The following is an 18,887-nucleotide window of genomic DNA, read 5'->3' on the forward strand; positions in this document are numbered from 1 at the left end:
GCCACTCGGGGCTCAGGGGGCGAAGTTGCAGCGCTGGGGCCACGCTCTGTGCAGCCACTTGGGGCTCAGGGGGTGAAGCTGCAGCGCTGGGGCCACGCTCTGTGCAGCCACTCGGGGCTCAGGAGGTGAAGCTGCAGCGCTGGGGCCACGCTCTGTGTAGCCACTCGGGGCTCAGGGGGTGAAGTTGCAGCGCCGGGGCCACGCTCTGTGTAGCCACTCGGGGCTCAGGGGGCGAAGTTGCAGCGCTGGGGCCACGCTCTGTGCAGCCACTTGGGGCTCAGGGGGTGAAGCTGCAGCGCTGGGGCCACGCTCTGTGCAGCCACTCGGGGCTCAGGAGGTGAAGCTGCAGCGCTGGGGCCACGCTCTGTGTAGCCACTCGGGGCTCAGGGGGTGAAGTTGCAGCGCCGGGGCCACGCTCTGTGCAGCCACTCGGGGCTCAGGGGGTGAAGTTGCAGCGCCGGGGCCACGCTCTGTGCAGCCACTCGGGGCTCAGGGGGTGAAGCTGCAGTTGCAGCGCCAGGGTCACGCTCTGTGCAGCCACTCGGGGCTCAGGGGGTGAAGCTGCAGCTGCAGCGCTGGGGCCACGCTCTGTGCAGCCACTCGGGGCTCAGGGGATGAAGTTGCAGCGCTGGGGCCACGCTCTGTGCAGCCACTCGGGGCTCAGGGGGTGAAGCTGCAGCGCTGGGGCCACGCTCTGTGCAGCCACTCGGGGCTCAGGGGGTGAAGCTGCAGCTGCAGCGCCAGGGTCATGCTCTGTGCAGCCACTCGGGGCTCAGGGGGTGAAGCTGCAGCTGCAGTGCTGGGGCCACGCTCTGTGCAGCCACTCGGGGCTCAGGGGGTGAAGCTGCAGCTGCAGCGCTGGGGCCATGCTCTGTGCAGCCACTCGGGGCTCAGGGGGTGAAGCTGCAGCTGCAGCGCTGGGGCCACGCTCTGTGCAGCCACTCGGGGCTCAGGGGGTGAAGCTACAGCGCTGGGGCCACGCTCTGTGCAGCCACTCGGGGCTCAGGGGGTGAAGCTGCAGCTGCAGCGCTGGGGCCACGCTCTGTGCAGCCACTCGGGGCTCAGGGGGTGAAGCTGCAGCGCTGGGGCCATGCTCTGTGCAGCCACTCAGGGCTCAGGGGGTGAAGCTGCAGCTGCAGCACTGGGGTCACGCTCTGTGCAGCCACTCGGGGCTCAGGGGGTGAAGCTGCAGCTGCAGCGCTGGGGCCACGCTCTGTGCAGCCACTCGGGGCTCAGGGGGTGAAGCTGCAGCGCTGGGGCCATGCTCTGTGCAGCCACTCGGGGCTCAGGGGGTGAAGCTGCAGCTGCAGCGCTGGGGCCACGCTCTGTGCAGCTTCTGCCACTCGGGGCTCACTTGAAGCTGCTGCTGCTTTTGGGTTATGGTTTGGCACCGACCCTCCCTTGTTCCCAGACCCAGGGCCCCGAGTGGGAATCCGGCAGCAGGTCAAGCAGCCGCAAACCTGCAGCTTGGAGCTGGCAGCACAAACCCGCTGTGGTTTCTAGGGAGTGTTTTGAGGCAGCCACTGCAGCGCAGCTCGTCTGTGCCTGCTGATGGCACCTGTGTGTCCCACCACGGCCAGGCCCCGCTGCTGCCTCAGCACTCTGCTCGGAAACCCCGGGCTTGCTTTGTTTGTGAGACTGGTATCTTTGGAATCGTGAGACCTCCCTGCTTTCCCCTGCCTCTGCTGCTGCTTGCACCAGTTCCTGCCCCCTGCTCTGCCCAGCCGTGTCTCTTTCACTGCAGTGCTGTGCTTTTCTGGACGCAAAGCACTGCTCCGGCAGCCAGATCCCCGAGTTCTGTTTGTTCCCCCACCCACCCCTTTGGCATTTTATGTGTGGAGGGGAGCTCCTGGCGCCCGGGACACGCTGCAGCTTCTGTCGGGGCGGCCCCAGGAGCTGCGGCGCCTCCGCTGCAGCTGGAGTCTGGGATGCCGGAGGTCCCGGTCCCACTGCCGAGGGCAGCCTGGGTGTGAGCAGCTGAGGCGCCTGCAGGGGCCCTGCAGCAGTGTCTCTGTCCCCAGGCCATCGCACACTACGAGCAGGCGGCGGACTACTACAAGGGAGAGGAGTCCAACAGGTCAGTGTGCGTGGGACGGCGGCGGCCGGGGCCGCGTCCTGCCTGGCTCAGCCCCCGCGCCACCCGTCCCTGCTGGGGAAGGCTCTCGTCCCTGGGCTGGCCTGGGGCGTGTGTGCAGGGTGCAGGGGAGGGAGGGAGGGGGCGGTGTGTGCCGCAGCTCTGTGCTCGGCTGGAGCCCAGCGTTGCCTTTCCCTCTCAGTTTTGCACGGCAAAAAGAAGCTTCTCCGGATGTTGAGCTTTTTGGGTCCCGCTTTCACGCACAGCTGGTGCTTGTGGAGGTCCTGGGGGATGGATCCTCCCCCCAGGAGCTGGTGGCTTACTGACTCCTGTCGTTGCAGCTCAGCCAACAAGTGTCTGCTGAAGGTGGCTGCCTACGCCGCGCAGCTGGAGCAGTACCAGAAGGCCATAGAGATCTACGAGCAGGTCAGTCGGCTCAGCTCTGGCCGGGCTCCTTGATGGGGCACTTACACGAGCTGCTTTGCTCCTGTGCTTGAAGCAGTTGGTTTCGTGGGCCAAGGGTTTTTCTTCTCCCCAGAGTTGGGATGTGTGTGGAGAAGGGTTGGGGGAAGCAGGCAGGGAACTGGGCACTGATGCCGCTTGTGAGTGGATCTAGATGGACCTGCTTTGGATCTAGGTGGGACCTGCTTTGGCAGGGGGCTGGACTAGATGATCTCTGAAGGTCCCTTCAGACCCCTGCCATGCTGGGGTTGCTGCTGGGGTTGATTCTGTCATTGCAACGGGCCAAGAGCTTGTTTTGCCCCTGAGTTGTGATGTGTGTGCAGAAGGGCAGTGGGAAGCAGGCAGGGAACTGGGGACTGGTTCTGGGTGGGAGTGTATTTACACAGGCACTTGTCAGAATATTGGCTTCCAGGCTTTTGCTCCTTTGAGTTGGTTTAATGGTTCAGGAGGAATTTCTTTGCTGCCAAGGCTGTCAGGCATTGGAACAGCTGCCCAGGGAGGGGCTGGAGCCACCCTCCCTGGAGGGGTTTCAGAGCTGGGTGGGTGTTGAAGTGAGGGCAATGGGCTGGTGGGTGATGGGGCTGGGACAGAGGCTGCACTCCATGGGCTGAAAGGGCTCTGCCAGCTGAAATGAGTCTGTGAGTCCATGGAGTCCATGACTGATTCTTTGTGGAGTCCATGACTGATTCTATGTGGATTCCATGATTGATTCCATGTTTCTAATGGGCCAAGGGTTTGTTTTGCCCCTGAGTTGAGATGTGTGTGCAGAAGGGCAGTGGGAAGCAGGCAGGGAACTGGGGACTGGTTCTGGGTGGGAGTGTATTGCACAGACCCTTGTCAGAACGTGCTCTGCAGGGTGCTGCTGCACAGAGCCGTGTGCCGGCACCCAGCTGCCCCGGGCTGGATGCAGCTGCGTGTGCTGTGGCTGCCTGTGCTCAGGGGGTGCTGTTTGTGTGGCCAGGTGGGGACCAACACGATGGACAACCCTCTGCTCAAGTACAGCGCCAAGGAGTATTTCTTCAAAGCTGCTCTGTGCCACTTCATCGTGGATGAGCTGAACGCCAAGGTCAGTGCCTCAGGGCCCCTCCTGTCCTGCAGCCTGAGGCTGCCATGTGGCCTGTGTACTTGTGGGAGGTGTGTGCAGATCCCATGTGGCCTGTGTACTTGTGGGAGGTGTGGTGCAGATCCCATGTGGCCTGTGTACTTGTGGGAGGTGTGGTGCAGATCCCATGTGGCCTGTGTACTTGTGGGAGGTGTGGTGCAGATCCCATGTGGCCTGTGTGCTTGTGGGAGGTGTGGTGCAGATCCCATGTGGCCTGTGTACTTGTGGGAGGTGTGGTGCAGAGCAGGGAGGGCAGTGGAGTGCTGAGGAGGGGAAGGAGCAGCAGTTGCTGTGTTGTGTTGCAGCTGGCGCTGGAGAAGTACGAAGAAATGTTCCCGGCCTTCACAGACTCCCGGGAGTGCAAACTGCTGAAGGTGAGAGCAGGCAGCAGCCAGCCCCAGAGCCCTGTGCCAGGGGAGGTGTGCCCTGCATGTGCCTCAGCCTCAGGGCTTCTGTGTCCCTGCAGAAGCTGCTGGAGGCACACGAGGAGCAGAACAGTGAGGCATACACTGAGGCGGTGAGTGGGGCTGGGCAGAGCTGGGGGGCAGCTGTGGGAGCAGGGGCAGGGCTGTGGGCAGGGGGAGCTGTGGCATGGGGGCAGCAGCTGTAGGGGGGAAGAAGGAGAAAGGAAGGGTAGGGCAGGTGCCTGAGATGAAGGGTAATGAATGGGAGAAGTACATGGGTGGAGCAGTGAAGTGCAGTCTGGTCAGGGACTGTGGTCAGGCAAAGAGCTCTCCCTCTCCCTCTCCCTCTCCCTCTCCCTCTCCCTCTCCCTCTCCCTCTCCCTCTCTCTCCCTCTCCCTCTCCCTCTCCCATCCCCTCCCCTCCTCTCGTGCTGTATGTCTCAGCCACTTGCACTGGTTCCCACCCTCTCCCCCAGTCACAAGTGTGTAAGTGCCCTGTTCCCACACTTTCCACCACACCTCATTTCCCTGTCACAGGTGTGTCAATGGCCTTTTGACCCCTGTCCCACCGACCCTCCCTGATCACAAGTGTGTAAATGGCCTTTTCCCCCTCTCCAGTGTCTGTGCCCCCACTCGCTGCTCTCAGTTAACTCTTTCAGTGCTGATGTGTCCATGCCTCAGTCTGTTCTCCCCTGACACCCACCCCCACCCCACCCTGCCCCATCCCCCCCGCCTCTGCTCCCCTGCCCTGCCACCCCATCCCTCTCCTGCCCACCCTGCCCGTCCTGCGCTGTCCCTTGCTCCCCCTGCCCTGTGGCCCTGACGCTGCTGCTGTCCCCAGGTGAAGGAGTTTGACTCCATCTCCCGCCTGGACCAGTGGCTCACCACCATGCTGCTGCGCATCAAGAAGTCCATCCAGGGGGAGGGGGACGGTGACCTCAAGTGACCCCAGCGCTGCCCCAGCCCCCAGCCTGCAGCCACAGCCCCCATCTGTGCCCTCCTCCTCCTCATGCTGACCCATCCCTCGCCACTCTGTCCCTTCAGCCCTGCCCAGGGGTGGCTGGGAGGCTGCTGCCCAGCTTTGGTGGCTGCAGCATGGCCAGCTGTGTGTGTCCCAGCTGTGTTGCTGTGTCAGGACACCCCCCTGGCACTGCCTGGGCTGCTGTGTCAATGCTGGAGCTGTGTTCCTGGTAGCCCTGCAAGGACCTGTGTCTGCCAGCACACCCTCTCCACCAGCACACGTCTCTGCCCCTCCTTTCTCTTCAGGCAACCAAAAGCCTCCAACCCCAGCTCCTCCCCTGTTCTGCACTTGTCACTTTGTCTGCCATCTCCATACTGGTGGGAGCAGGACACTGGCTCATTGCTCCAAGGGGTCCTTTTCTGTGACAGCTTGACTGCTTAAGGCAAAGCAAAACCCACCCTGCTCCTGGGCCACACCAAAATCAGGTTCAGTTTGTGTTCTTCCTGCCCCCTCTCCCCCTGGTGCAGAGCTCCCTGGTATTCTGGCCCCCTGAGCTGTGCAGAGGCAGGCAGCTGAGTGCCCTGGGAAGGGCTGCCCTGTGCTCTCCCTCCCACAGCAACACTCCCCCTCTGCACCCCCTGGGGCTGAGGCTGTGGCTGCTGCCTCGGCTGGGGCTGCCTTGGCTGGGCCTTTCCCCCCTCAGTGTGCTGGAGCTGCTGCCCAGCCAAGTGTTAGCTGTGTAGGAGGCTGCAGCATGTCCCCCAGCGTGTCATTGCTCCCCCCTGCCCCTCTGCTGTGCTCCTCCACCCCCAGCACACCACTCTGTACTAGGAAAGCTCCCCAGTGCCCAGCCTGAGCAACAGTACCATGTTCTCTGTGACTCTGTACGTTAATAAAGGTGAAAAGTCATGACTGTAAGCACCGAGAGCCGTTCTTGCCCCAGCCCACCCTCCTCCTGCCTGCTGGGGAAGGGGCAGAACCAACAGGCCTCTTCCTCACATCACTGCAAGGCTCAGGTTGAAGCTTTCAGCATTTTAATCAGAACAGTTCACAGGGCTCACTCAGGCCTGTACAAGGCAGGAGTACAGCAGTGGCCCCAGCTGCAGGGCGCCAGAGCTCAGGCTGTACACGTGTCTACACCAGCTCTGCACGGGGCTGAGCTTCACCAGGGGCAGCCTGCTCAAATAAATACTTCAAATATAGCCTCTTGCAAATGCTCTCTCTCAAAAATAGTCCCTTTCTCTTCTACATCAAGTTCTGGTGCCACAGACACGCCTCTGACTGAACCTTTTGGGTTCAAAAATCGCTCAGGGCCACACTCTGGGCATCCTTATTGCTCTGCCAGCCCCTAAACATGGCTCACGTGTGCTTATCCTTACACTGCTGCTACCTGGGGCAAGCTTCTCTCACAGCTACAGTGGAAACATCACATCAGCAGTCGAAGGGAACAGCGAAACAAACAGGAAAGTGACTTAAAAGCTCCGTGTTTTGACATCCACAGTGGTGCAGCCACCTACAGCCGCCACTCAGAGTCCAGCAGTGCCTGACAAAGACACACTCCCCGGGAAATGATAGCCTGCGGTCCTCTACCCGCATCTCTCACTCACATCTTCCCACGGCATCGGTCACACACCTCCCTGACTGCAAGCAAACCTCCGTCCGGAGCCTCCTGCAGGGAGCTGAGGCAGCCTAGGAGCACAGTCCCTCCGTGCAGGAGAAAAGCCGCTGCTGCCCTCTGCTGACCCCGCCGGAACCGCCGCCAAACAAACAAAGTAGCAGCTCAAACACAACAAACTTTCTCCTCTCACTTTTCCCACGGAGCTTAAGCCTCTGACCTTTTGACATGGGACGTGTCTGTCTCTTCACCGCCAAAACCGCCTGACCGCCAGTGTCCAGCAGCGCTGAAACGGACCGATCCCACCCCGAGAACCAAACCTGGTGCTGAGCCTCCGGCTCCTCCCACTCGCCAGCAGCGAGCCGCCTCCTTGCTGCACAGATTAAACACACCCTTCCCCACAAGCAGCTTGCTCAAACCCACCGTTTGCATCCATTTCCAGCCCAGGGCTTCCCCTGAGCTCTGCGGCTGCAAAGCACGGCCTCCCTCCTCCTGATTGTACGCCTCTGCCACCAGAGCAAGTGCAAAGCCGAGTCCCACCTTGGTGCGCAGCCTGGGGGGTCGCGGGCCGCCTGCAGCCCACCGCCGCAGTCCCACGGCTCCCTGGGACGGCTGCTGCTGCGGCACCAGCGCCCCGGGCGGCCGGCGCTCTGCCTGCCGGAGCTGGGCGGCCACGGCTGCGGGGAGGAGATCCAGCTCCAGCCCCTCCCCGGAGCGGCTTCTCCTGGCGATATGGTGGCACAGTCAAAGGATTATCCAAAGGTTAAAACGGGATCCGGTAGGCAGGTTATTCCATGTTGACCAGGGCGTGCAGCTGGGGCTGAGCGGAGCCCGTCTGTGTGTGCAGCAGCGTCAGCTCGCTCAGGGAGCCGGCCAGCAGGGCTGGCTGCGGCCCCGGCGCCCCAGCGGCCTTGCAGGCGGAGCCGTGGCCCTGCGGGGCTGGCAGGCTGCCCGGGCCGGCCGCCACGCTCTGGCAGTGGCCGTTTTCAGGGAGAGGCGGCGGCTTGTCGGGGAGCTTGGGCAACACCTCGTATTCCTCATCCGGGAGCTCGGTTTTGTGGCCGTCGTCGCTCTTGGCTGCTCCCTCCACAACGACCAGGAAGGACTTCCAGGGGGTGTTTTTGTCGTGTATCTGAAAGGAAATGACCACAGGGGAGAAGGTTGGAAGCAGCTGGGAGGTGGCAGCTCAGAGCTGATGCTGGGAGAAAAGGGGGTTCTCATCATCCCACAGAACTACCCCAGACGGGGTCGGGGCATGTCCGTCCGTGTCCCTGCCCTGGCAGGGGGCCTGACCCACTAAAGGAATCCCATCCCTTGCCAGCTGCATTGCAAACATGCTGAGGGGTCACAGAACAAGCCTGGGGCTGAGCTGGCCTAGATGGGCCATGCCATGGCAGATCACTGCCAGCTTCAGTGCACACTTGGGGCTGAGCACAGGCCACCTCAGTACGGCGATGGCACACCACAGAGACCCACAGACTCATTACAGTTGGAAAAGATCTTGCACATCAGCAAGTCCAACCACTAACCTCACCCTGGCAAGCCCACCACTGAACTCAACCACGTCACTCAGCACCTCAGCCCCACGGCTTTGGGATCCCTCCAGGGCTGGGCACTGCCCCAGCTCCCTGGGCAGCCTGGCACAGGGGCTGACACCCCTCTCGGGGAAACAGCTCTGCCTCAGCTCCAGCCTCAACCTCCCCTGGGGCAACTGCAGCCCCTTTCCTCTTGTCACTCATTCCTGGGGAGACCAACCCTGAAGCAGCCCCAGCCTGCTGTGAGGGGGGTTGCAGAGTGCTGCTGGCTGGGCAGGGCAGGGCAGGGCAGGCAGTGCTCACCGAGGTGTGCCGCCGCAGGGTGGACTTGTCGGTGAAGGTGCGGCCGCAGGCGTTGCACATGAAGGGCTTCTCGCCGGTGTGGATGCGGTGGTGCCGCTGCAGCGCATTCAGCTGCGTGAACTGCTTCCCACACTGGTCACAGCAGTAGGGACGCTCCCCTGCGGCACGGCACGGCGTCAGTGACATCCAAACTACACCCAAACTACACCCAAACCACACCAAACCACACCGTGCTCTCACAACCCCGAATGGAAGGAACCCCGGCCCAACCTCTGCAAACGCAGGTTCCCCTCGCTCGGGTCACACATCCAGCCGGGTCTGGAAACCCCCAGAGAAGGAGCCTCCACAGCCCATCTCCACAGCACATCCCTCACCTCAACAGGGAACAAATTCTTCCTTATGTTCCTTTGGAACCTCTCCTGTTCCAGCTTGTGCCCATTGCCCCTTGTCCTGTCATTGGCCATGGCCAAGCACAGCCTGGCTCCAGCCTCCTCACACCCACCTCTATATGTGTTGGTAAACATGAATGAGATCTCCCCTCTTCTCCAGACTAAACAAACAGTCCCATTTCTCACAGCATTTCCTCATATGAAAGATGTTCCAGTCCCTGACCATCTTTGTAGCCCTGCACTGGCCTCTCTCCAGCAGCTCCCTGTCCCTCTGGAGCTGGGGAGCTCAGAACAGGCCACAGCACTCCAGATGAGGCCTCACCTCACAGTTCTCCCAGTTCCCAATTCCCAGTTGTCGCACGGGGTACATTTTGACCCACCTGAAGCTTGGCAGAGGAAGGGCCAGACCCACAGCTTGCATAACAACCCCTAAAGCCTCACGTTTGGAACATGTATTTTCCACTAGTGCTGCCCAGAACACTCGTTCTCCTATTGAGCAGGAGCACCTATGCCAGAGCTGCTCACAACCCCTGCACCATCTCCAAACACATCATCAGCTGCCTCGCTGCAGGCAACTGCTCATTAGGCCCATCTCAAACAACCACAGGTTTACTCCTTCCTTGGCTAAGACATACAAAAGGGATACCAAAACACTTTCTAACACGTGCCAAGTGGTGTCACAGAAAGAGAGATCCCCTCCAGAACTGGAAAATGCCATGGACACCAGCACTGCCCCTGCACTGTCCCCTCTGCCCCTACAGCAATGCCACACTGGCCACATGGGCGCAGGAAGCAAAGAGCAAGGCATGGCAACAAAACAGAAGGAATAGAACAAGCACCTCCAAGTAGGAGATGAGACCAACAGGCAAGCTGGGGAAGCAGACAAGCAGCAGATCTCTGCAGTGCTTTGCTCAGAGCCAAAACAGACATAGTTCTTCAGTCACAAACCATCCTGGCAGCAGTGACAACAATATCTGCACAGAAAGGATTCCAGGGGCTTTGCTGTCCCTCAGGGAGCAAAGGACACGCTGCATCGAGAACCAAAACGTGCGTGCAGGGCAGGAATTCAAGTGCTGGCAAAGCCCAGATGAGAAATGCCCTCCTCTGAAGCAGGCAGCTGTGAGCTCTTTGAATGGTGAGGGTTTGTTTCAAAGCCAGAAGAGCAGCTCCCACCTACCTGTGTGCACCTTGATGTGCTGGTAGAGCGAGTTCCTCTGCGCAAACGTCCTGAAGCAGACTTCGCATTTGAAAGGTTTGGAGCCCGTGTGGATCCTGTTGTGGTGTTTCAAGTACTCCTTGGAGGCAAAGCTCTTCCCACATGTTTCACACATGAATGGCCTCTCCCCTGCAGCAAAGGGGCAAGGGGACAATCACACACGAAACCTCTGTGCTACCAGGTGCCACCCAACCACGTGCTGGCCTCACAGAGGGGTCCTTGGAGATCTCTGCACCAAGTACGCAGCTTCCCTGGGAGAAGCCTCTGCAGACCCCTCCAGGCACCACTCTGATGAAAGCAAGGTCTTCCCCCTGTAAGCAGTCAGTTTTAGCTACACACACGTTGAAAAGTGGGCTTGGACTTGTGTATTTCTCTGTCACTGGGAGGTTTTCTGCTGCCCACGTGTAGTTACAGGCTACTGGCAGGATGCAGATGGCTCTAAGGTGGGCCAGTGGAGAGCTGGAAAGCACACACGCTGCTGGGTGGTGTGAGGGGCCAGTTCCAAACACCCTGAAGGGCACCCAGGAGAAGGACACATGCTTTTAAAAAGACTTGTTTGCAGATCAGGGCAAGCCAAGACAGCTGCTTTATATCCCTTGGGCTTCAGTGGGCCAGACTCACAGAGAAATCATTCTTCTCTCCCACTAGGCCTTGCATTGAGGACAGACCCTTGGCTACTGAAGACAAGGGATCCCACCCAGATGGGAACTCCTTGTCTCTTGAATCACCTCCTTTTACTCTCTGCCTATCCACCTACCTTTATCTCAACAAAATCCTGCCTAGGGATGAGAATATCCGATCGTGTATCCAAAAAATCCCACAACCACATACACACAAAAGGCATTTTCTGCATGAAAATAAGCTCTCCCCGATTCACAGCTGGCCTCCTCCTATGCCTAGTGCCCGGGAGAGAAAGCCTTACCTGTGTGACAGCGTTTGTGATAGATAAGCATGTGATTCTGAGTGAACCTGGCACCACATTCATCACAGACAAAAGGTTTCTCACCAGTATGGATTCTGAAATGAGAAAGCAACATTAAAGCACCGAGGTTTCTCCCTTTGCAGCCACGACACAAGTCGTCTTCACTCTGTGGCTGCTCTCTGAAGAGCAGCCCAATGCCCCTGTAAGGTTTCAGTGTCCTTCACAGACACCTTCAGCTGGGCCAAACTCTGCACCGTGCTCTCTGCAGTGCAGCTTTTATTGCCCCACCACTGTGTGATCGAGGGCCCGGATCCAGACATTGCCTTAAGAGCAAAAACAAAACTGTAAAGGCAGAAATGGAGTGAAGTTTGGACAACTCGTATCCCAGGGCAGACAGACTTGAAACAAACACGTAACCATCCTGGGATCTGAGGCAAAGCAGCTGGCTTTGCTGGCACTGGCAATAAAACATCCCCCCTAGTGATGCCCTCCCTGGCACTCTGCTCTGGTGGGGCCAGCAGAGTCCCTGGTTGCCCTGGCACAGGAGGCACCCAAGGAGAGGAACTAGAACACGCCACTTTCTGTTCTGCTGCAGCTTCCTCGCCGGCAGCCCAAGCGTGTGCTACCAGCTCCTCAGGCAGGGCACCCGACAGGGCTGAGCTTACACCTTTGAGCCCATGCCCCCAGGGAGGCTCTCTTGCACAGTGCTGCAGGCAGGCAGCCCGCAGAGTGAGCCACACCAACAGGAAGAGCACGGGTGTACAAACACAGCCAGGAGAGATGAGCAACTCCCGCCACAGACTGTCACGATACACACGTTGGGACAGCAGCGAGTTCCCAGCATTCAGCACACTCACTGGGCGGTCCTGCTGCGTACACTGCGGAGGGGAAACTCCACTTAGGTAATTTCTAAGTTGCCCAAAGCAGATAGTTGTGGTTAGGAAAGGACAGGGGATGAAGGAGAGATGCCCAACAGCTGCACCAGCAGGAGCACCGTAGGAGCACCCTGGCAGGAGTTTGCTTCTAGGTGCACTTTCCACTCCTAGGAGCAAACCTTGAGACTTGCAAGGGACAGGGAAGCAAGCGGTGGCTGCTTTGCAGGAATGCCACCCAGGAGCACGCTGACACTCCTGCACTCTCTGTTTGGGCCCAAGCAGCAGGGCTTTGGGGTATTTCTCCTACACCTCCCTCTCCAGCCTCATCCCCTGGCTGTAGTCTAAACTCTGCTTGCAGGCGACTGCTTCGGCGTTCTGCTGAAAGCAGGCTGGAGCCCCAAGCAGCCAGGATTTCTGCCTTGCTCAAAACATCTCCTCCACAGACTTCCCAGCCCGTGTGTTTGCACCTCCACCTCCGAGTCCCACAGCACTGCGACTCACTCCACCAGCTCCGTGTGGGCGTCTCGCCGCTCGACTCGCCTCCACACAGTCACGTATCAGCCGCTTTCTCTGCCCAGCACCCAAATCTCCTCTTCTGCAATTTAGCCCACAGCCCCATCTCTTCCCAGTGTTTTCACACTCACTGCACAATGTTATTCTGTTGACTACAGAGAGCCATCAGACGATCTGAAATCATCCTAGCCGTAATCCCACGGGCCATTTGGCACGGGGGTCACTCTTCTCACGTGGAATGTGTGCTGACTAGGTCTGCTCCCCCGAGAAAGGGTTAACTGTGCCCTTCAGCAGCAGCAGGCCTCAGCCCACATGCCTCTGCTTTGGCCTAAAGCAAATGAGAGCAGCTCCCTTCACCTGAAAAGCAGGAGGGGAAAAACCCAGCTACGAAGGAAAGGAAACATGGACACTTTGCAGCCGGTCCCATTTTAACACCCCCACTTCACTCGAAGGCTCAAGCTGTGTGTCCAGGGGATCCTGCTTCTCCCCCCAGAATCTAACAAGGCCAGTTAAGTCTGTTCATACCTCATGTGTGTTTTAAGTGCAGAAGGCTGAGAAAACTTAGCCTCACACTCTGTGCACCCATAAGGCTTGTCGCCTGTATGCGTCCTTTCATGGAGCCTCAAGGCAGTTTTGGAGCTCAACCCCTTTCCACACTGCTGGCACTGATGACGCTCCCCACCACCCTCATGAACCTGGAGAATGTGCCTCTTGACGTCCTTCTTCCTCTTGAACTTCTTACCGCAGAGCTCACAAGGGAAGTGGCGCTCGCTGCTGTGGACGTGCCGCTGGTGGCTTTTGAGGTTGCAGCGGTTGGCAAAGGTCTGGCCGCAGGTTTCGCACCGGTACACGACCTCGGCTGCGATGCCGTGGCTGTGCTGGATGTGCTTCAGGAAGCTTTTCTCGTACAGGAATTCCTTCTGGCACGTGCTGCACTTGAAGTTGCTGCCTCGTTTCTTCTTGTCCTCTTCGCGTTTTTGCGGGCTGCCCTCCGCTTCCAAGCTGCCGTCACACTCTTCGCTCTCGGGTTTCATGTCGCTCTCTGCCTGCTCCTCCTCATCCTCCTCCTCCTCTCTCTCCGTGTCGCACGCATCCTCACCCTGAGGGTACCTGTCTCCTTCTGCAGCCACCTCTGCGCTCTTCTGCTGCTCCCTCAGCCGCCTCGTGTATTTCTTCTTGGGGATTTCCACAAACACCTTCCTCCCGGCCAGCCTCCCGCTCGCCCTTCTGATTTTGGCGTAAGGAGGCTTCACCAAATCCTTCTTCTTGTCTGCCTTCTCTCTCGGTTTGGGAGCCGGCCCCTGGGGAGCCGTCCCGCGGCCGGGCCCGGGCGCTGCGGAGCCTGCGGGATCCGGGGCACGCTCCGCCCGCTCAGCTTCCGCCGCGGCGGCTGCCCCAGGCTCCAGCAACAGGCTGCCCTGGGCAGTGCTCTCCTCCTCGGAGCTCTCGGAGAAGTTCTGCAGCTCCAGCAGCACGGATTCGAGCATCTGCTTCTTTAGCTGGAAGCAAGTTTCCGAGAGGTCCAAGCACTTGAGCTTTTCGGCTATTTCTAGCATGCGCTGCACTCTGTCTTCTTCCACCTCGACCTTTGCGGTGTAGACGAACTCAAGGAAGGAGGCGAAATCGGCTACCTGCACCTCGTTGAGGAAGACGTTGGTCCTTGGGCCGTCCATGCCCTTCTCGTTGAGGAACACCTCCTTGAAGAACTTGCTGGTCGCCGCCAACACAGCCTTGTGAGCCACAAACTCTGCCCTGACGCCCTGGTACTCCACGCTGACGGTCACGTCGCAGAGGTGGCCCAGGAGCCGCAGCTGGTGCATCTCATTCAGCAGGTTGATAGGGGAGGACTTGGACTCCAGCAGCACCGCGTTGCTTTCCATCTTCCTTCTCTCTGCAAAAAGCTGATGGCAACATTTGCACGTTAGCTGTCTGCACGGCGGCCGACACAGCTCCCGGGTCTCGCCCAGGCCTCTCCAGACTGCCTCACTTCAGGTGCTGCACTGCAAAGCAGCACTGGGAAACGCCTGCCCATGAGCACAGCTTTCAGAAGAATGTCCCTTTGAGCAGGCCTATTTCAGCCCACACTGCCAGTCATACAAGGAGATGTTCTCTGAAGAGGACAGAGACCTTCCCTGGAGGTCTCCAAACCCTCCTGGACATGTTCCTGCGTGACCTAATCTAGGTGGGACCTGTTTTGGCAGGGGGGTTGGACTGGATGGTCTCCAAAGGTCCCTTCCAACCCCCACCACTCTGTGATTCTATGAATTTGAGTTTAGATCTCAACCATGACTTTACCTGGAACACGAGACACTATCAGAACCTGCACCAGGGACGAGGCAAACAGAGGAAGGTCAAAAGGAATGTTCTCATTAAGGCAAGTGGAACTAAGAAGTTATTCTCCTTCCTAATCAGGCAATCAGAAAAAGGCAAGATGAAGTGAAAGCTAACTGCAATCCTACATCAACACTTCCCCAAAGGGGCTTTTGAGATAAGACTTTGTAAGGAGACTGGGATAAAACTCCCAAGGCTCAGCCAGCCGAAGCAGAGGGGACTGTGTAACCATATCCTCAGACTGGAGGCCTAAGGAATCAGAAAACTTCACCAAACTTCCTCAAAGTGTTTTCTTTTCCTTTAAAAAACACCTTTGTAAAACAATAAAGAAGGAAAACATGTCAAGCACGAGAGACAGGGAAATAGTGTTGACAGCAGCAGAAAGAGATCCTCCTTCTCCATCCTTCCACGTATAAACTCCAGTTTTAGTCCAGATCCACTCAACAAAGCAAAAGTCAGACTCCCATCCCCATAGAGCCTTCTGCTCGAAAGCTCTTTTCAGGAGCCTGCACATTGGAGAGCTCCAAACCACACAGCTTCACGGAGAGGATGAGTAGCCGTGTCAAACTAACCCGTCCTGGGCTTAACGCCACACAAGGGGAAAAGCCCCAGGCAGCCCCTGCCCTAAGGACTTTACCAGCAAGGCAGAGAAGATCTGAGGGAAGTGGAATGGTTTTGCCAACTCCCCCAACAAGCAAGTGGCAGACCAGGGAACACAACCCACCACAGGCACCCAACTTCCCATCTTAAGACTCTACAGAAGAGCATTATCCTCAGAACAAACCCTTCCTATTTTTCCCAACCTTTGAGCCTTCAGCTCGGTAAGTTTTTAATATCAAGATTTAAACAGTCCCATTCATACCTAAACCCCACTGTTACTGAGCTACACTTGCTACACCTAGAACAAAAGGCCCAGGAAGGCGATAGAAGAGTGCCTGTGACAGCTCAGAGCTCCACAAGCACCTCCAGATGTTGCCCACTGTTACAAACCCCAGTGCTGCTCTTCAGTTTGGGCACAAATGGTATATGAACAAGAAGGACAGAGCTTTTGCTCCTGACTGAAAGGCTGGCTCTTACAAACAAGCATAAAAGATGCTGTTTAGACTTTGCTTCCCTTTCTCCATCATCACTCTGCATATTTTTGTCTTCCCAGTCACACAACCCACTGGGGTGAAGGGGCTCAGAACTGTCCTCAGCCAGCTGTTTGTTTCAGGAGCTGACCACAGACACACACTACATCAAATCCTCTTTTTTCTCCTCAAGGCCACAAAGCAGAAACCTCCTGTTCCTCCCATCATAGTACTTGCAGAATTAAAAGCCCCTGTGGAAACACACTGCTTGCTCTGATTGCTTGTTGGTGTGGGATTTGTTAAGAGCAGCAGCAATCATAGAATCACAGAATGGTAGAGGTTGGAAGGGAACTTTAGAGATCATCCAGTCCAACCCCCCTGCAGAAGCAAGTTCACCCAGATCAGGTTGCATAGGAACGTGTCCAGGTGGGTCTTGAAGACCTCCAAGGAAGGAGATGTGCTGTGAAAGCTTTTACACAGGACATTCAATGCATTCATCTCAACAAATGACAAGGCCTGAAACTCTGCAGCCTGAGCCTGCTCACCAGGACAAGTCGTGGAGTCGTGATAAATAAAAGCAACTTTGGCATAAAGGCAGTCATTGTACACTGTGCAGAGAATCACAGAACGGTGGGGGTTTGAAGGGACCTTTAGAGAGCATTCAAGTCCAACTCCCCTGCCAAAACAGCTCCCACCCAGATCAGGTCACACAGGAACGTGTCCAGCTGGGTCTTGAAGCCCTCCACGGAAGGAGCCTCCACACCCTCCCTGGGCAGCCTGTGGCCCCTTCCAGAGAAAAACCGACTCAAGAGCCAGACACACACACAGAGATGGAACAGAAGGGCTCGTGCACACACGAGCCTGTCTGCTCCCCTACACCAGCAACGCCCTGCCTCATCTAGGCTCGCCCCAGCTCCTGAAGCTGTGACAGCACCGCGCACAGCCTGCGGGGCTGAGGCAGCAGCCGGGGCACCCGGCGGGTCACAGAGGGCTGGCGGCCTCTCTGAGGGGCACTCGGGGAAAGGCACCGACCAGGAGACTCCCGCCGGGAAGGCCGGGCACAGCTCAGGCCAGCAGGCCGCAGCGGGCTTCCTCCTCCCGCTGGCCACACGCGCGGGACAAGGCCAGGCCCGGGCCCCGACCCGCTGCAGCGCCCCCGCCCCCGCCACAAGGGCGGGCGGGAGCCTCCCAGAGCGGAACGGGGAGGATTCCCGTCTGTCTGCCCGCACCCGGGGCGGGCGGCGCGGCTCCGTCCCTCCCCGCCGCGGGGCCCGTCCCCTCCCGACCCCTCCCTCAGAGCGGCTCGGGGCTCAGGGCCGGGCGTACCAACCGAGGCGTGCGGGTGCGTGCGGGGCGTCGCGCGGAGCCCCGCGGCGGGCGGCACTCGGCGGCGGCAGCGCGGCGGGCCCGGGCCGCTCCTCACGCTCGGCCTCCGGGCGCGGCCTCCGGGCGCGGCCCCGCTCGCAGCCGCCTCGGCGCAGGCGCGGCCGGACGTGACGCCTCGGCGGCGCGACGCGCGTTGCCAGGCAACGCCGGCCCCGGGCCCCGGCAGCCCGGCCCTACCCTTCCTTCCCTCCTCACCCAGCCGACCGCCCTCCCCGCGTCCTGCGCAGCCAAGGCGACGCACGGCAGTCAGTGACGGACGGGCGGCTCCCGCCAGCGCATCTTTATTGGAACGCGAAGCAGCGGGGCGCCAGGCGTTGCGCCGGGCCCGCCCCGAGCGTACAGAGCACAAAGCTCGGGGGAACGGCCGGGCCCGCCCCGAGCGTACAGAGCACAAAGCTCGGGGGAACGGCCGGGCCCGCCCCGAGCGTACAGAGCACAAAGCTCGGGGAACGGCCGCGGCAGGCTCGGGCTCGGCGCCGGGCGGCACAGCGTCACCATCTCGGCCCTGGTCAGCGCAGGCCGGAGCGCTCGGCCTCGCCGGGGTTGCTGACAGCCGCCGGCGCGTGTGCTGCCTTCTGGACAACAGCGCTGTCCGCTTTATAAAGTTTACCTTGGTCAACCGACCAAACCTCCGGCGCTGAGTCTCCGCCCACGCAGGCTCCCGAAAACGGCTCTATTTTGGACCAGTTATGGTGTTTTTTGGCCGTGAGGTCTATTAAGAAACTTCTCCAGTGAGCGTTTCGGTCGTGAATCTAGAAAAGAAGACCCAGGAGATAAAACGACGACATCTGATATTGTTTCCCTCCCAGGTTTAATCTCTAAAGGCCCCTTCCAACCCCGACCACGCTCTGATTCTATGGTAAGATGTAATCTGCTGCAAGCCCAGCCCACTGCAGGGTTGGCTCTGTGACCTAAACACAGGAGCTGAACTCTGCAAGGCAAGAAGAAGCTGGCTTGGCCGGCTCTGCACTGATTTGCTGGCTCTGCCACGACAGGGCACTTGCAAAACAAGCTGGAATTTTAGCACACAGGCAAATGTTAACAAAAAACCCCTCCTTGTAAATGGGGAAAAGCACCCTTATGTCTGAGCAGTCACCTCACGGACTCGAAGGTCTCTGTAAGACCCATTGTTCAGCACACCACGTTAATGTTTGCAAGTATCTCATTAAGAGGTACCAAGATCTAAATGGTGGGTGTCAGGAGGTTGGGACGTTGCTTTGTTTCTGTTGTATCTATTGTCAGGACAAGGGGTGATGGAAAGAAGCTGGAACACGAAAAAGTTACATTTAAACACAAGGAGAAAGTCTTCCAGTGCTGAGGTGAGGGAGGCCCGGCCCAGGCTGCCCAGGGAGGGTGTGGAGGCCAATTCTTGGGAGGCTTCCAAACCCACCTGGACATGTTCCTGTGCCCCCTGAGCGAGGGCAACCTGCTTTAGCAGGGGCATGAGGCTGGATGATCTCTAAAGACTCCTAACCAGTGTGTGATTCTGTGATCCTGTGACCTTACAACACATAAAGTCACATTCATCTGCAGCACGGAGATGTTCCAAACCACCACGTTACAGCCTCTGTGTAAGAGGCTTCAAAGAGTGCTGAGACTGTAGCAACATAAACCGCAGCACCAGCCCTTTTGAAACAAAAAGGTTCAATCGGCAATAAGCGTTTTACACAGCCCCTACGTTCGACTTTCCTTTTGAAGACAAGCGATCTGACAGCCAGTAGTGGGAGCT

At 58.6% G+C, this 18,887-nt stretch overlaps 3 protein-coding genes across 7 annotated transcripts in view; 1 reads left to right on the plus strand and 2 right to left on the minus strand.

The window, feature by feature from the left end:
• Positions 1 to 6,221, plus strand: part of LOC133624813 (beta-soluble NSF attachment protein) — a 22,735-nt gene extending 16,514 nt beyond the window's left edge. The window contains exons 6-11 of one of the 3 annotated variants that reach the window (XM_061989385.1): positions 2,022 to 2,077; positions 2,416 to 2,500; positions 3,498 to 3,602; positions 3,944 to 4,012; positions 4,105 to 4,155; positions 4,884 to 6,221. In XM_061989385.1, coding sequence (XP_061845369.1) covers positions 2,022 to 2,077; positions 2,416 to 2,500; positions 3,498 to 3,602; positions 3,944 to 4,012; positions 4,105 to 4,155; positions 4,884 to 4,988 — 471 coding nt within the window. In that variant the 3' untranslated portion in view covers positions 4,989 to 6,221. Of the gene's footprint in view, positions 1 to 2,021; positions 2,078 to 2,415; positions 2,501 to 3,497; positions 3,603 to 3,943; positions 4,013 to 4,085; positions 4,156 to 4,883 lie in introns of all 3 variants that reach the window. The other 2 variants (XM_061989384.1, XM_061989386.1) reach the window with 2 other exon arrangements.
• LOC104551735 (GDNF-inducible zinc finger protein 1) lies at positions 6,021 to 17,846 on the minus strand. 3 transcript variants are annotated; one of them, XM_061989382.1, is made up of 6 exons: positions 17,769 to 17,846; positions 12,897 to 14,272; positions 10,984 to 11,078; positions 10,023 to 10,190; positions 8,457 to 8,614; positions 6,021 to 7,750 (listed from the first exon to the last, which is right to left on the minus strand). In XM_061989382.1, exons 2-6 carry the CDS (start codon positions 14,249 to 14,251, stop codon positions 7,406 to 7,408), a joined length of 2,121 nt encoding a protein of 706 aa, XP_061845366.1. In that variant the 5' UTR covers positions 14,252 to 14,272; positions 17,769 to 17,846; the 3' UTR covers positions 6,021 to 7,405. The 3 variants fall into 3 exon arrangements, with proteins under 3 accessions (XP_061845366.1, XP_061845364.1, XP_061845365.1); XM_061989380.1 differs by lacking the exon at positions 17,769 to 17,846 and adding an exon at positions 17,103 to 17,207; XM_061989381.1 differs by lacking the exon at positions 17,769 to 17,846 and adding an exon at positions 17,099 to 17,195.
• LOC104556293 (GDNF-inducible zinc finger protein 1-like) overlaps positions 17,405 to 18,887 on the minus strand; it is a 13,098-nt gene continuing 11,615 nt past the window's right edge. Inside the window, exon 7 of the mRNA XM_061989379.1 lies at positions 17,405 to 17,910. Within this exon, the coding sequence (XP_061845363.1) occupies positions 17,668 to 17,910 (243 nt within the window). The 3' untranslated portion in view covers positions 17,405 to 17,667. The remainder of the gene's footprint in view (positions 17,911 to 18,887) is intronic.

The sequence above is a fragment of the Colius striatus genome, chromosome 2 (assembly GCF_028858725.1).
Source record: "Colius striatus isolate bColStr4 chromosome 2, bColStr4.1.hap1, whole genome shotgun sequence".
NCBI classification, from domain to species: domain Eukaryota; kingdom Metazoa; phylum Chordata; class Aves; order Coliiformes; family Coliidae; genus Colius; species Colius striatus.

Coding starts and splice junctions, on each gene's coding strand:
- LOC104551735 (XM_061989382.1), bottom strand. CDS start 14,251: ATGGAAAGCAACGCGGTGCTGCTGGAGTCCAAGTCCTCCCCTATCAAC. Junction 11,079..12,896: donor GCACTTAAAACACACATGAG/GTATGAACAGAC, acceptor TTCTCATTTCAG/AATCCATACTGGTGAGAAAC. Junction 8,615..10,022: donor GCACATCAAGGTGCACACAG/GTAGGTGGGAGC, acceptor GCCGTGCCGCAG/GGGAGCGTCCCTACTGCTGT.